Source organism: Pavona decussata, unplaced genomic scaffold (genome assembly GCF_977016875.1).
Source record: "Pavona decussata unplaced genomic scaffold, jaPavDecu1.1 SCAFFOLD_217, whole genome shotgun sequence".
Classification (NCBI taxonomy): Eukaryota; Metazoa; Cnidaria; class Anthozoa; order Scleractinia; family Agariciidae; genus Pavona; species Pavona decussata.
This window is the reverse complement of record NW_028145622.1, coordinates 1,866,388-1,883,968: the sequence shown is the minus strand read 5'-3', so window position 1 is coordinate 1,883,968 and position 17,581 is coordinate 1,866,388. Positions and strand designations below refer to the sequence as shown.

Below are 17,581 nucleotides of genomic sequence, written 5' to 3'. Positions count from 1 at the left end.
AGGCCTGGGTCAAGGGCTTTTAAGAGGAAAAATGGTTTATTCTAGATAACTTTAACAAATTCAATGGCACTGAACTGAAATTTGGAAGATAAAAAGATCTCATCATTCTGAAAATTTCTAAGCATAATAAGTAGTGCTATAGCAAAGATTTGACAGGTAGGCGACGGTTTTAAGAGATAACATCAAACAAAAACGCGTTTCTAATAAAGATTAAATATCTCCATCGCTTCACGTTTGGAATGATTGTCCATTGTTCTCCAGAAATAAATTATCAGGGCAAAGGTCATTTTTTAGTCCACAATTCAACCTTTGATCGTTAATTTCTCTAATTTAAAACCTTAAGGACAGTCATTCCAAACGGAGAAAGTTAAATATTTAAAATCTGCTTCGGAAACACTAATTCAGTTATCTTTATAAAGAAAAAAGGCTGGAATTTTAACTAAAGAGGTAAGAGACACGTTGAAGGAATACAAGCATAATAAACAAGATTTACAACAGGGTTTATCAGAAACGTTCAAACCAATAATTAAAGCTCAGGAAGAGACAAAACAAACAATTGATGACAAACAAGACAAATTGATCAAGCAGCTGCAGGAAAACCAAAAAGCTATAACATCAGGACTGGAGAACATTGAGATGTTAGCAATTCAGCCTGAGCAACCACAACCACAACGACCGCAACAAGCACCAAAACTGCCGATTGGTTACAAACCAGCAATGATGATGTCTAATTATGAATCAAATCTAGACAAGGGATTCGATGATGATGAAATTGAGACAATGATGAAATATAAATTAATTCCACCTAGTTCAGTATTCCAGCGTGTTAAGGATGGTTCGGTTAATTTCAAGGATTATGATGAAAACGTCGGCAAAGTAATACAGGAACTTGGTAGAAAAAAAGGTACTTTATCAAAAGGTCAAGGTAAAACCAATAATAAAGACAAAATCGATATGTTGACCAAAGAAATCAAAGTGGTGCAAAAATACAGAGAACGGATTGCAGTAATCCCTGAAGGCCTCAAAACCCTTAAGGGAAAAGGCTTGCATACACAACCAAAGCGGAATGCGTATAAGATAAATCAATATGGCCAGTATGGCGGCCTCATGATTGATATCCCCAAATTGATGGGACAGTTGAGACTTGTTGCAACAAAAGACGATCAAAAAGTGCTTGATAAGAAGGTTGATTTTGACACCATTGATCTCCTCACAAAGAGATTCAATTCGAAAAAGAAATACAGCGATATAGCCAAAATGGTTTTCAATGAATTAAACCAACTGAGTGAAATTCCAATCCATAAAACCAGTAATAAGTTAAAAAAAAAATAGGATCAGGAGTTGTCTATTTCATTAATATAAATGACCTACTTGACAGAATGGAACTTCTCGGCGGAAGTATACTAGCAGGGAATAACTCCGTTAAAAATGAATATTCACAGATTGCCCATAAATTGAATCAACTAGGTACGATTTCCAATAAACAACTCATTGAGCTGTTGAATAATTATGTATTATAATGATATATATATGCAAGAACGAGAAATAAAGATATCATCCGTTAATCGTCAAAAAATAGGTAGGAGTCGGCCTGAAGACTTTTCAATTAAGTTTAATCCACCGCTTCATCTTGACATAAATATGAAACATGACCTAGCAGTTAATCGTGTGTCAATGACTTATTCATGGCATAATATCAATAATAAAAACAACAATAATAAAATCAAATACTCCAAAGGTAGTGGAGCCAATTGGGAAACAATCACATTTGTTGATGGTATGTACAGTTATGATGATCTCAATAATTATATTACACAAGCCATTAAACAAAACGATGATCAACCAGCTAATGGTGTAGCTGTCAAACTGTATTTTGTTTTATCAAGTTATCTTGTCGTTGTCGAACTTGGAAACAAATGGAGATTAGATATATCCAATTCAAAATTTGGTGATCTGATCGGTTTCGAGCCTAAAATAATAACACAGACTGAATATAGCAGCAAACTTCCAAATATAACCAATAGTATTGATGTCATAAACATAAATTGTGATCTTATAACTGACAGTATTAGTGATGGAGTATTAACAAATACACTGATAATGATCCCAACAGATAATTTAAGAAGATCATACCCATTTACTTTTGAACCGAAAAGAGCTTTATTCAGTCCAGTGTCAAAAAATATCATATCCGAGATGAGAATAAAGGTAACGGATGCATTAAACAGACCCATTGATTTAAATAATATAGATTGGTTTATGAGTTTAATTCTACGTTCAAGTTTTGTGTAATGAAATTGTATAATGAGACAAAGTGAATTCAAAAGAAGATTTGACCCAGAAATGGGTCGTTATGTTAGAAAGAATATTTACGATGAATCAATTGTTGGTGGGAATATATTTACATCAATTGCATCAAAATTATTCGGAAAAACAACCAAAGAATTAGCTAAAAAAGGAGTTAAAACAGCAGCTACAAAGGCTGTTACAAAAACTGGACAGCATATTGGGAATAGAGCCGGAGATAAGATAGTTCAGTTATTGAGTAAAAAACAACCCTCAATTTTGTAATTCAGTAATATATCGAATAATAATAGAGTCGTTACTAATGCCCATCTTGTTGTGGGAAATGGTAATGAATATCCAGATGTTCATTATACACCCAGAAATGATATTACACGTGTTTACCGAGATGTGCTGAAGTACGTTCATGCTAACAATGAATACAGTCAGGGGACACTTTTAAACACATCTAATTTTAAATCATTATTCGGGTTTTTGTACTTTGACCTAACAAAACAAAAGATGGATATCAGAGATGGGACAACCAAATTGACTTTCCATTATGAACTATCAGGTGCAGCAGCCGCAGGTCATGCTTATTCAATTTATGCCCTCACTTTATACGAACAAGATGCTGAACTTGTACAGAAAGACGGCAAGCTTTTATTCAGATAAATATAATTTTATCTACACATATCATATATAAGATATGACAAGCTATCATTCACATGGTGTAAAATTGTCTCAAGGACAAAAACAAAAATTAGCAAAAGCATTGAGAAATAATTCAGCAATAACAATCAGATTATCACATGATGAACTAAATGGGTCTGACCAACTTATGTTAACCAAAACCCAAATAAATAGATTACGAAAATCAATGGCAAATGGTACTGGTTCTGACATTAAAATATCAAAAGCACAGATACGAAAAGCAGTCAAAATGGGAGGGAGCCTATGGTCATCATTATTCAGTCTTGGTGCGAGGGCACTTCCAGCTGTAACAAGTCTAGCTTCAATAGCTGCTGGTCCACTGGCTACTGGAGCATTATCTGGTCTTGCCAGTCTTGGTGTTGATAAGATATTCGGAAAAGGACAGGTTGGTGGGTTCTTAATTCCACAAAATAAAGTTGATCAATTGATAAAGTATAAAGATTGGTTGACAAATGAACAAAAGAAACAAATCGTTAATGCAATTCATACTGGTGGACAGATTGTTATTAAACCCACAAAAAGTCAATCAGGTGGTTTATTGGGTACATTATTGGCTTCAATTGGCGTTCCTTTATTGTTGAATGCATTGACTGGAAAAGGGTTGCAAGTGGACAGAGAGAGATCAAGACGGTCTGTACCAGTTTATGTTCCAAAAAATACCAATGGTGGTTTGGTTCTTCCGGCTGATTATAGACCACCTCCATTTTATGGTACTTGGAAACAACCCATTGGTATGGGAGTAAAAAAAAAAAACCTCCTAAAAAGGAAAAGGGTTACTACTGGGAAAAAACAGTCCTTTCAAAAACATTCCACTAATCGGGGATATCTTGTAAGATCTGCACAGCCTTCAGGCAGTGGACATATTGTAGAATTTATTAATACTCCGCTTAGCAATTTTGATCTTAATAATTGGGTTAAACAGCTTGGTATCAAATATTTCAGAGGAGTTTTCAGTAAAGATAAATTACCCATGTCCATCAGAAACAATGAAGTGGGGATCATAAATCTTGATGATTATATCGGATCAGGCACACATTGGGTTGCATATCGAAATGGAAACAAATATGCTGAATATTTTGACAGCTTCGGATTACAAATGCCAAAAGAAGTGGCAAAATATCTTGCAACAAGTGGTAAACCTTTGATATATTCATCAGATGAAATTCAAGATCGAGATTCTGTATTATGTGGATATTGGTGTCTCTATTATCTGCTTGAAAGACAAAAAGGAAAATCGATTCTAGAAACAATTCATAATACCAATTTACATTTGAATACTACTGATAGTGATAATCATGAATTCATAATAAATTATTTCAAAAATATTGTGTAATATATATGTATAAATGGTAAAATCGTATTGTGTTAAACAGAAAAAACAAACTGAATGTGTTGAACCTTCTGGTTATTTCCAAACAAAAAATAATAGATTAATGTTTTTTTGTACTTGTGCAGAATGTGGAATAAAAAAAAAAAAACAAATTCGTTAAACAAAATCAGGGAAACGGAGCAGCCCGCACAAAGGGGCGGTCATAATGGATACTTTAGCATCAACTGGTACTGATATGTTAATTCAACATGGTATCCCATGGTTGGGTAAAAAGGCTGTAGAAATGAGTAGATATTACGGATCTGAAGCATTGAGAAATCCTAAGCTACAAAAGAAGGCTCTTGATTATGCTTTAGAAAAAGCTACTCCTTTTATAAAGAAGACAGGTTCTGAAATGCTTGATCAATTATCTACTAAAGTACGTCCTAATAAAAAATATGTCACTGACAGAAAGGATCTCGATCGGAGTGGTTTCCACTTGAAGTCCAAAGCGCATGAACCAAGAGGTTCAGGCGGTTTCGATCTTCAAAAACAACTATCCAAACTTGGAGAATTACATATGAGAACTCCTAAGGGGAAAAATACAATTATTGTGGACCTGGCACAAAATTAGAAGAGAGATTGGCATCAGATGACCCCAAGTATCGAGAACCGATAAATAAGCTAGATGCTATTTGTCAACAACATGATATAGATTATAGTAATGCTCAATCATTATCCGATAAACATGCAGCTGATGATATATTGCTTCAAAGAATATCTGAGATACCTTATCGTGAAAGACCTTGGGGTACAAGCTTAGCTCAAGCTGCAATAGCCACAAAGAAAAAGATTGGACTTGGAGCTTCAAAAAACGCCAAAAGCCGTCAAGTAAAAAACTGGCAAGAAACATTAGCTGATGAACTGCATAAACCCATAAAGCGTAACTTTACTCGACGGCGTGTTATTGTTAATCATGTTGTTGAAATATGGGCTGCTGATCTTGTTGAAATGCAACAGTTGAGTAAATGGAACAAAGGTTATAAGTATCTTCTCATGGTTATAGATATCTTCAGTAAATACGGCTGGATTGTTCCGTTAAAAGATAAGAAAGGTGAAACTGTAACCAAAGCATTCCAACAGATTTTCAAAGAAGGGGATAAACCAGAGTATCTATGGACTGACAAAGGCTCAGAGTTCTACAACAAACATATGAAAGACTTACTCCATAAACACAACATAAAACTATACTCAACAGAAAATGAAGAAAAATCATCAGTGGCGGAAAGATGGAATAGAACAATCAAAACCAAGATGTGGAAGCAGTTCACTGCCCAAGGCAATACAATGTATCTGGATATATTACCCATGTTGTTGAAACAGTATAATATGTCTAAACACAGTTCAATCAAAATGACACCAACAGAAGCCAGAAAAAAGAAAAATAAAGGAACTGTTTACTTCAACCTATATGGTGATATGAAGCAACCAGAATTGCCTAAGTTTAAAGTAGGTGACAAGGTCAGGATATCAAAGTATAAAAGAAAGCTATTTGATAAAGGTTATACACCAAATTGGACTGAAGAAGTGTTCATTATCGATAAAATCCAATACACCAATCCGATAACTTACAAACTGAAAGATCTCAATAATGAAGAGATACAAGGCAGCTTTTATGAAGCTGAATTGTTGAAAGCAAAACAAGAGGTATTTAGAATAGACAAAGTCATCCGGAAAGATCACAAGAAAAAACAAGCTTTAGTGAAATGGAAAGGATATAGTGATGACTTTAATTCTTGGATACCGTTGAAGTCTTTAATGGTTTAAACAGAAATTAATATATCATATATCATAAATGAATAATATAGATTGGAAAAAAAAACTGTTCAATGAACTGGCATATTCTCATGATGATGTGTATCCCTGGACGTCTATCATTGAAGATTTTGATGAATTAAATGCTTTTGTTGACTGGCCATCAAATGAAAAAATTTTTATGATCCTTATTGGAAAAATAAATTATTATACATTATTAAAAATAGTAGCTGCCTTGACTATAAGAAAATTTACGAAAAAATAACAGCAACCAAAAGTAGACTTTACGATGATGAAATTGATGATTATCCTGAAGCTCTTATGTTTTCTGACAAAAAATACATTTCAAATGAGTCTTCTGATTCTTCCATTGATTCGTCTGATGATTCATCTGATGATTCATCTGATGAAGATGAGGATAAAATGAATTATCACCATCTTTTGAAATTTAATAACTGCAATAAAATGTTCTTCGAATAATCTTTAAAAAATAGCTAATTTCTTTCTCCACATTTTTTTCTATGATGATTTTTATATTGATTTTTCATTGTTTGACCACATTCACAGGTATATGTTCTTTTGGACCATTTTTCTTCATCGGTTAATAATCTCATTCTTTTTTCTCCTGTTCTTGATGATTTGATATAATCATCCGGCATATCTTCTTTTTTCACATATTCAAATTTGTAAGAAATACCATTCTTTTTGGAAATTCCAGTTTTGCAGCGGTTAATACCTTCGCAAACCATTTTCACTATCCCTGCATTAATACCAAGATATTGTTGAATAGCATACATACTATTAAAGTATGTCACCTCATTATTACTACAATTGATGGCTTTTACAAATTTTGCCACAAACGAATAATCACGTTTTTTATTAGAAATTTCTATCATATTTTATTTATCATAGTGACATTTCTTTAAACCATGTAACTGGAAACCTTATAAAAAATGAAATCTACATTATTATTATACATGTTAACTGAAATTAGTGATTGTTACATCGAAATATTATACAAATTTTATAAATATAATCGCCAATTTCATTCAGAATTATTTGATGATATGTTGAGATATTATGATTATCAAAATGATGGAACTATTATCGGATATATCACTGAACATCGTTTAAAACATTTGAAAGAAAAAGTCATACGTGGAGAAAATGGCTTTTTCTCAACATTGATTAAAATATGTGAATGTTTACAACCTTTGAAAAATCGAAAAATTGAATTATTAATTGAATACGTTATTGATTCTTTGAAAATTAATCCAGCATATACTGGTGATTCAATCTCCCGCTTCTTTTATTCGGTAGTGAATAAAATTTAGTTTACTTGATTTTATTAACCACAGGCTTTGATAGCTTTTGCTATCAGCCTGTGCCCATATGCATAACTATTTATGCCATCATTGTGAATGTATCTTTTGTCATCAAAACATGATAATGAAACTTTGTTTAGTTAAAAACTCTTGAGGATATGCAAATCATTTCTAATCATTTTCATGTTATGATACATTTGCTTGTTGTTGAACAATATATTTTTGTAATCCTCATGTTTGATGACTTTTTTAATCACATTTTTCGCAATACCTTTTGCAGTTTTATTGTTGGTGCCATCATCTTTGGTGTATGAATACATTTTACTACGTAAACCAATGAATTCAGTTATTGGTTTGCCAGCCGCTTCATCTTTAAACTTACCTCTTACCTTTTTATAAATAGCATGATAAAACGGACTATCCGCTGGATAATCACTGTTATCAAATTTATCTTTATCAGACCAAAAATCTTTGTAAACATCATTCGCTCTTATTTCATACGTTAGAGAATCAGTGTCTGTAAATAATAATTTTGCTCTGTTTCCGTATTTGGATTTGATGTAGTTATAATGAAAATCATATATTAGTGTTTTACTTATATCTAGAATACACATCCCAACATATGCTGGTCTATTTAGGGTTAATGTCTCTTTGATCTAATGAATAGCCACAAGATTCTCATTGAAAATTTTACTGGATACAAAGGTTGGTTTTAATTGAACAAGTTTCTTTTCATTAGTGACTAACCTTACATCAACTCTTTTTCTGAGGTTTTCCATGGTTTTTCCAAATACACTATTATTCATGAGTTTGAAGAAATCTTTTTCAACACTATTTTTGGCATTAGTTCTTTTAAGAGTGTTGAAATCTATGTATTGTTTCAACCATGGAGATTGATCAAATTCAAGTACTCTATGAACCTTGGTTATTTTCAAACCTAGATCAAGATATAAATGCAAATTTCTATAATGTAATACATAGTTCCGTTTTTCAGACAACGTTGGAATTAATTTATGAACCTGACGAATTGAAATATTATACTTTTCTTTTATCAACCTGCAATAATTCGACAACATATCCTCTCTTACACAAACTCGTTCTGGTGCTAATGGAAAATCATTATGAAGATCATGTAGTGAGGTAGGATAATCTAAATCAACTTCCAATATTAATCCCTTTTTTGATGAGGAATCATACTTAGCTAAGTCAAGTTCATCGATTTTATTTTGAGACATCCATTTAAAACCACCTGTTGGAAGATATTGTGACATAGCCCAACCATATAAATTATTTGCATCAAGATACATGATATAAGAAGATGGTTCTTTTTCATCATACTCTTTCATGTAGGGATTATTTGCTTTTCCATATCGATTAGCAATGTAACTGGTGCCACCTCTTAAACCTTTTTCAATAAATTGGAACATATCAATATCAGTCATAAGTTCTAATTTTATACCAGTCATTTTTAACATAGCATCCCAACTCAAACCTGGACTTGTGAAATAATGACATGGATCTAACTTATAATATTCCAAACACGTTTTTCTGAAATTCTCAAATACATCCGTCAGTAATAAGATATCAGATTGCAAATATAAATCATGGTACTGACCCATATTCTCTATCTTAAACACATCCCAAACTTTTTTTTATATTGTTCATCAGATATATGAGCATCATTCAGCAAGCTGTAAAATTCATTTTTGTCAGGTAATTCTGTTTTTTTGAATTTGTCGAATTCATCCATGTAGTCATATGGATAAACACCTTTTTCAGTCATCAAATTGAGCTGCTTTTCCTTTTTGAAAATTTTTGATGTATACTTGAGATTATCAAAAATTGGATTTAAGCAGGCTTTACCAACATTTTTACAGTTTTTACACTCTTTACATGGTAAACTTGTTTTATGTTGTATTATATGCCCCTTACTATTTATACTTTTATTTATACACTTACTTGGTTTACATGTATCACATTTTCCGCATTTTGCTATGTCATCGACTAATTTTTCAAGACTGGAATTCATAAATTGAAAACTGTTAATAAATACCAAACTATTTCCCAACATAACAGCCATATATTTTTCCATGTTATTTGGAATGGCATTGACATTCATTTGACACTCCTCACCTTTTTTATTCAAATATGTATTTTTTTTAACAATTTCACCAATCTGCTGCATTATGAAATGACCATCGTATCCTCTCAAATTATGAAACACCACTGGTATCCTGTCAGTTAGTTTAAACAACAAATTACAATCTTGATGTGCTGAACCTCTAAACAATCCAGTAATATGACAATGGTCTCTGACTCTTATATCTTTGTCATTATACGATATACCACAAATAAGACACTTATCAGCTTTTTGAAATTCTTCTTCATCAGCATTGGTCATTTTTAACGGCTTGTTGAATTTGTATTTGACAATGTTTTTGCAGTAACGTACTTCTTCTAACATTTTTTCCAAAAATTTGTAAACAGCATTTTCACCTCGATAATATTGAACATCCTTGGTATACTTATCATCATAACAACAAACAACTTTATACCCATATCCACAATCTGTATGCTTTTGATAAGCATCTGTAAAAGATTTATCATTATTCTGTTGGCAACCATGTATCTTCTCTGTTAAGGCTTCAAAGTCAGCATATATTACGAATGGAGCTGGTAATTGCTTGTGGTATTGGTTGTATTTTAAAATGTTATTATCTTTACTTGGCATTTTAATAGCTTGTTTACCATTTATTACAATACAGTTTTTTTTGTGGACATCAAGCACATCTTTTGTGCTAAAACATTGCAAACAATGCATGCAAAAATGTTTCTTATTTTTATGCTTGGTTTGGTTAAACATAAATCTATTAAAATCTTTGATGTACACAAAATGTTTATTCTCATTTTCAGATATAAGCAATAATTCCATATGATCTTCAAACTTTTCTTTTGAGACAAATAATGGATATGGTTGCTTATTCTCATAACCGAAAACATTGATATTGATTTTATTTTGTAATTCCATTTTATTTATCTGCTTGATGGAAACTGGAAATACAACTCCATCATAATTCAATTCACTAACATATTTTCGGTCAGATTTTTTAATGCGCTGTGGGTCTTTATCCATTGGACAAAGATGCCTCACATGACACCATCTAAAACATTCATTGTCTTTATTCTGCAGATTGATTAATCCTTTCCTAAGGTTTTGTAATTCAATTGGTAGTTTCAGATATGATGAACCCTTTGTTGGTTCATATTTTACAATATTCAAATAATGATTGCCGATTTCTTTTCTTGTCCATCCTGAACCCTCTGATATCCATTGTGCTATCCTATTCCATATTTCTCCTGCAGTCAATTTTAGTGCTTCAGCAATTTCTGTTTGGTTTATGATCCTTTGAGCCTTGCTGTTAAAATAGGCTTCCTTGGATATTAATACATCACCTACCATTTTTACAAACGCCACTTTTAGAGTTTCAATAAACTTTAGACCTTTCATGGATTCTAATATGTTTTTGATATAAAATCCTTGTTTTTTTCTTGTTTTTTGTAATTGAACTAATGGATCTTTTTCATCGATTATATTAACCTCATATGATTCAGTAAAACCTTTCAAAGCTTTATTCACTTGCTTTATTATAGTTCGGGGTGGTGGAATTAGTTTAATAATAATTTCCTCATATTCTTTAATAATTTTCTTGACATTTTTACGTGGTGCTGGAAAAGGTCGCTCCATAATTTTTTTTGCTCTCGGAGCTGGAATTGGTTTGTTTCTTTCCATTAATTCCTTCACTTGTTTTGTTAATGCAGCAACATTCTCACTTTGCTTAGCAATTATTTGTAATAATTCAGATTTTGATAATTCATCCATAATATATATATTACTTGATAAATTTTCCATACTATATAAACTCATTTTTTCTTAAAGTCTTTTGAAATTTTTGCTGATCCAGTTTTATTTAACCGGTTTAAACCAGTTTTCTTCTTCGCCTTAACCATATCGTGGAAAATTATTTGTGCAATTAACTCCCTCGGTCCATCGTCGCTTCGCTCCTCCTCCTACCGTAACCTCGGGGAGTTTTTAACGCTTCTCCATCCCCTGCTCGCGCTTCGCGCTGCGCTGCCGAGAAGCTAAACTCCAGGCTTCGCCTGAGCCATATGATAATAATAACAATAATGTCACCATCGTCGCTATGGCGTGAGCCCTATGACTCCTGAACCATATGATGATGCTATTTCGTGAGCTTGTTATGATCATTTTTTGGTTTTGAATTAGCTCTTAAATTTTAGCGCAATTTTTTAAACGCACTTTTGCTATTATTTATATATAGAATTCCAAAAAATTTATTTTGAAAATGCCTTGAGGAAATTTCGACTTGGAAAAATAATTGATTCTATTTTTTTTAAAAAATATCAGCGCAAAAAAAAAAAATGAACCATATTTTGGGAAAAAGCGCTAGTAACCTCATTTCCCATACTACTAAGAACGCTAGAAATGCAATATCCGAGGCTGAGAATTTAATAATAACAATTATCCCGCGAGATCGCGCGGAATATCCCCTGATACTTAGCCGACGAGGCCGTAGGCCGAGTTGGCTAAAATCAGGCGATATTCTGCAAGATTGAGCAGGATAATTGTTTATTATTCAACACATTGATAACAAAGCACAGGTTTATAACAAAAACGCTAGAGGCGATCTTTATTTGTCAAAAAAAGAAACTTGTAACATTTTCCCGCGCGCTGACCGGCATGAATGAAAGTGGCAGCTTTGTTCAAGTTTGAATGAAATCGAGAGCGTTTTGCATCAAATTAAGAAATTGAGTACCCGTCTAGTGCGCCAATCGCTCCGTCAAAATTGCCCACAATTTTCTAGCCTCAAAAGCTTAAACCAAACAGTATTTTGAAGCTGCAAAGGATTTGTTGTGTCAGCCGGGCCGAGCTGAACAGACTGGAAAAGCTTTTCAACGAATTTTCTCGGTTTTTTTTTTTTTGTTTACTATCCAAGTTATTTCACGATCTTTCTTCGGTGGTTTGGATCGTTTATGAGACTAAACGGTCTTCCAAGCGGCTCTGATGCTTTTGAGAATAATTGCTTTGTACTCTGTCTTTTTTTTGTCTGACAGAAAGCTAAAATTTCTCGAGACACTTCAGTACGAGCTCAGATTTTCTCAGCTGGTTTTCTCTGTCTCTACAAGACGAGACGAGATCTATTTTAACGGTTGCGAGAACCAATCTTAGGAAATACATGCACTGTTTGTAATGTCTAAAACCTAGAATACGGGAATATCCAAAAGTCTAGCGAAAAATATATCAAACGTTTTTGCTGAACTGTAATTTGCCAGTTCATAAACAGAAAGGTCAGCAGTCGTTTTTGCAGTAACCATTACAATTCTTAACAGCAATCTTTGTGTTCAGTACAAAACAGCGTTATTAATAGTTTGGTGTTTTTGTGAGGTTGTTACTTTTTGAAAGTGCTCTACAATTTTTCTCGATCCCCGACGCACGGAAACTACGTATATATAAACAAGAGCCTCCATTTGGCGCGAAAATATGCTCAGATATTTGTCTGCGGACATTATCTGTTCCGACGGAGAAGCGAACAGTTTTCCGAGAGCGAAGCTCGAGGAAAACTGTGAGCTTCGAGGAGCAGATAATGTCCAAGGACAAATATCTGAGCATATTTTTAAAGCCAAATGGAGGCTTTTGTGGTTATTATCCTTCAAATATTTTTCATAACATGTAGCAACGAGCTTTAGTATTTGAACATTTTGTTTAAGAACAATTTACCGTCAAAAACGTTTAGACCAGCAGGTTTATCTCTCCGTCTGTCACCAAAATAAACCATTCCCCCATCTTGACATCAATTTTAATTGTAAACAAGACGCGCCTTGAAGTTTTTGAAATTGGGGAATATCACTTGGAGAATATCATCGGATATTCCCCTGTTTTAGCTGGGGTATTCGGTTACGTGAGGCGTTTTTGATGGATTATACTAACCTCTTACTAACCGAGCGCGAGGGCCGTACTGGGGAATATTGGCCCGAGGTCGTGGCAGTACGGACCGAGCGCAGCGAGGTCCGTACAAAAACGACCGAGGGCCAATATTCCCCTGTACGGCTCGAGCAAGCTAGGTTAGTAAGTAGTTTATTATATGGCACTCGCAGCAAACTTGTTTATTTTAAAAAACGCACTTCCGGTCACTTGAATTCAAAGGGTTTCCGTCGTGACGTGTTTTTGATGACGCGAGCAACCCAAAAAGAACAAGCTACGGTTCCACGAGGATAACATGAAAACAAATTTACTGAACGTTTACATGTTTATAGAAAAGACTTCAAGAACGATTTGTAGAGGAATTTGACGAAAATCTTAACAGCTGCGGTTTGTTTTTGAAACTCACAAAAGGGTTTCTTCGATCCCAGAAAATTTACTAGCGCATCACAAAGTACGGATCAAGAAAAGGTTGCTGTGAAAATCATTTTCAACTTTAAAAGAAGCAGAATTAAGTCAATTGTCCTCCTCGCTCTCATCTCTGGCTCGGAAACCCAAGTGTAGGGATAAAAACCACCACACAGTTCTTTGGAGTGCAACTGGATTGGAGTCGCCGAATTCTGCTGCCTCAAAAAGAGCATCTTCTTCGTTTTCGTCAATCGCCCGAGCGGCTTGCAGCTCGTTTCTTCTGTCGTGCTCGCGAACTAGTGACTTGTGCTTCGCAGCTAGAACTCTTCTCGATTTTTAAAATCATTCTCCTTGAGTATGTTGAATGGATATTTCTTCTCAGAGAAGTATCGCTGTATATATTGCGCTGAAAACTGGAAAATGTTGCTGGCTCGTATTCACCATTTTTACTGCGTACGTTCATAAAAAAAAAGAAATTGACAAAAGGTGATCAAGCTTGGACGAAGGTAGGCTTTCAATTGTTTGACTATTCAAGCCATTCAGCTTCAATAAAACGGAGTAGTTTGTTCATGTCAGTAGACTTCTTCCTTTTGTGTTTTCACTTTTCTGTTTGTTTATAAAATCCTCAATGGCTTCCTCGGCTTTCGCAGATGCCTGCCTCAGAGGTTTCTAGATCTTCGGGATAGTAAAATTTGCTTTGTAAATGATATTCTTCTTCGTCCATGTTGGAATCAGTCTTTTGGGTAGTTTCTTTGCGAAGAATAAAAGTATTTTCAGGTTTTCTTTTCGCAATTTTAGCTGCAAATTTTCAAATTTGCCGCTTCTCATAAAAATACACGGCTTATGACCATTTCCATGGAAACGGTCCGTATGGTAAAATCCCGACCAAGAAAGAGCCAATCAGAACGCGCGGATTTACCTCAAGACTACCTTGCCATATAATAATGCAGGATATCTGTTGTGTGCGGGCGACGTATATTGAGTTCACCATGACCATATTTGGGCAGTGTCACAATGTGTTGAATACTGAATGGTACGCCTCGAGCAACTCTTAGGCTTCTCTCGTGCTCTCCAAACTTCCCGCGTGCATCCATTACTCGATATACGCACGCTAAGCATGAACCAATTCTTAAACATACCAAGAACACTCCCCAGACTAAGATTAAGTTAAGATCATTTTCATTTTGACCAAATGTTTTGAAAATGAACGGTGTAGATACGGATAAAATAATACATATAGGACCTCATTCCATGCAGTCCAATTAACCCGAATGATAAAGGGGCACATTCTAACATTAACAATGGATTTCTTATTACATGCCTGGTACATAGTTGAACATCTCAATTTGTGTCGGACTTAGGCTGTATTTTTTTGTTGTTTTCTTTTCGGGTTTTTTTTTTAATCAGGACTATCAAAATTATAAACTATTAAAAACTTAAGAATATCTTAAAAACTTTCAAGGCTCAAACTGCCCAAAAAATAAGAACGTGCACCCCCAGCCCCAAAACGAAAAGGATCCTATCAAGGGGAATGTAATTTTGCTATAAAAGTACATGAAACTGTTCGATAACTGTCCTAGGTCTTTAAGACGCACGTGTATGCTCTCCATGCTAGATTCCAAACTGAAGTTTTATCATGTTCAATGCCTTGAACACTGCTTTGGGTTATAAACAGTTCGGCTATATTTGGCTCCCTTTGATTCTTATAGGGCTTCTTGGATGTTTTAGTTTTGGATCGTACATTTTATTGTGTTTTTGTATTTATCTACTTCGTATTTTCCTCCTTTCTTAACCATTTTTGTTTTCTTGTTTTACCAAATTTTTAAATCGTCCGTTACTTAGCCTATTGCATGTGAAGGGTGTTTCAATAATCCATTATCTTCTTCGGAATTCTTGTAACCCACAAGAAATGGGCGAAATCTGTTTTCAATGTTCTTTCGTAGTCCTAATAGGTTTCGATATATTTCGAGGTATATACCTTAACATCTTTTATTATATGGCTGGCTCCGCGAGAGGGCAAGATGAGTCAAATCCTTCGCTGTGATTCGCTACCTGAGCGGGCAAGATGGAGCTATCTTGCCCGATCGGCATTACCCGTTGCCCGTCCGCTTGGCATCGGAAGTTTAATCCCGAGCAACAATGCAATCTTTCCTTCGATTTTCTCGTTTTTCTGGTGGAAAATGCTCACTAAAATGTTCGGTAAACTGTCATCACATTTACCAAAAGGAAAGGAAAGAGAATAGAATCATCTTGCTGTAGTGAAAATTTTATTTCAGCTACAATGAATGCGAGTTGAATCGGTGAGTTGCTCTGTGTGTAGATTGATTGATTTTGTAAAACTTATTGTCTCAAGTCGAGGACTAAATTGATTAGTTCTCTAGATTTGCAATGACTGTATTTAAATCATAGCGCAGTGAAAGTTGTGTTAAGTGTATAGAGCAATTCAGAAAAGTGTTTTTCTCAAGTTTGCCGAAGAAGCTCACGTTTTTTTATTTAGCCGCGTCTTGCTTGTTGTAAACAACAAAATCTTTTTGAAAGTTTCGCCCAGTTTTCTGATCTACCTGTTCTATATTTTTTCGGCTAATGTTTGCATATAATTTCAAAATGTATTGTTTCATTCAGAATTATTGATTGTAGGCCGAAAACTGTGTAAAAATGTTTATCATTTACGTCAACGCGTGATCGGCTGAAAATGACGAGTTTGCCGGATTCTATTCAAATCTTCCCGCTCTTGCGAAAATCTAAATTTTTCGTACTCAATATTTGTATACTCCCTTTAAGCCATTATAAAGTTAGAGCCTTAAGATAATTTAGGATTCCTTGTTTTCCATGATTACATGCTAATCCAAAAATGCACTGAAAATGAATCTTATACCGACCGGCTATGAAGAATTTCTTTCCGAGTAGAAGTTTCTTGTTCTGTTTTGTTTTGTTGTTGTAGTTTTGACTTGAAGATAAAGCCATATAATAAATCCTTTATTGACCAAGCTTGTTCGGTCAAGATGGCTGGATATTGGCCTCGTTCTTTTTTTGCGTTTTTATGGACCGAGACGAAAAAGAACTTGACCAATATCCAGCCATCTTGACCTCACGCTTGGTCAATAACGCATATATATGGATCATGCTATATAAAATATAGAAAAAAAACCTACCTGTGATTATGGCAGTGCGTTTTACTTGAACGTACGTTGCTTTAAATCCACGGTACGAAGAGCTACCATCAGAGAAAAACAGCACCTTCAAGCTCTCGCGATGTGAATGAAAAATGAGAGGCCACTGATAACAATAAGTAAAATAAGAATCATAGCAATAAAAATAATAATGAAAACGACCATAATAATAATAATTCAAATAAAAATTATAATCATAGTGACCACATCGTCTTCCACCTAGGTGATATAAACCATCAAAACTTGAGGCATTTTGAATTTCCAGATGATCGCGCGTGCAGAACACTTCACTCTGCCGAATCTCCATGTTTTCGATGATCAACACCACGTGGTTTCCTTTACTTGCTGTGATTTGCCAGCTGCATGTCTGGTTGGCAGGGTAATTTCTGGGGTAGAAAGGACTGTTGATGATTCCTGATGTCTCATTTAGGATTGCCAACTTTGGACACACTGCAGAACAACAAACAAATCAATGTCGATTTTCATGTAAATGGTACAGCTTTTAGAATTGTCTCCCGAATTTTTCATCTTTCGAACGTAAACTTCGGTGTCGAGCTCA

At 34.3% G+C, this 17,581-nt stretch overlaps 2 protein-coding genes across 45 annotated transcripts in view; one reads left to right on the top strand and one right to left on the bottom strand.

The window, feature by feature from the left end:
• The window catches only part of LOC146459758 (cubilin-like), a 407,624-nt gene that overhangs the window by 147,850 nt on the left and 242,193 nt on the right, over positions 1–17,581 (bottom strand). For 20 of the 43 annotated variants that reach the window (XM_085088951.1, XM_085088960.1, XM_085088961.1 and 17 more), the window contains one exon: positions 17,005–17,472. The exons of the other annotated variants lie outside the window; for them this stretch is intronic. In XM_085088951.1, the coding sequence (XP_084945077.1) occupies positions 17,005–17,472 (468 nt within the window). The remainder of the gene's footprint in view (positions 1–17,004; positions 17,473–17,581) is intronic. 43 annotated transcript variants of the gene reach the window in all.
• Positions 1–17,581, top strand: part of LOC146459763 (oxidation resistance protein 1-like) — a 354,795-nt gene that overhangs the window by 202,381 nt on the left and 134,833 nt on the right. The window lies entirely within an intron of this gene.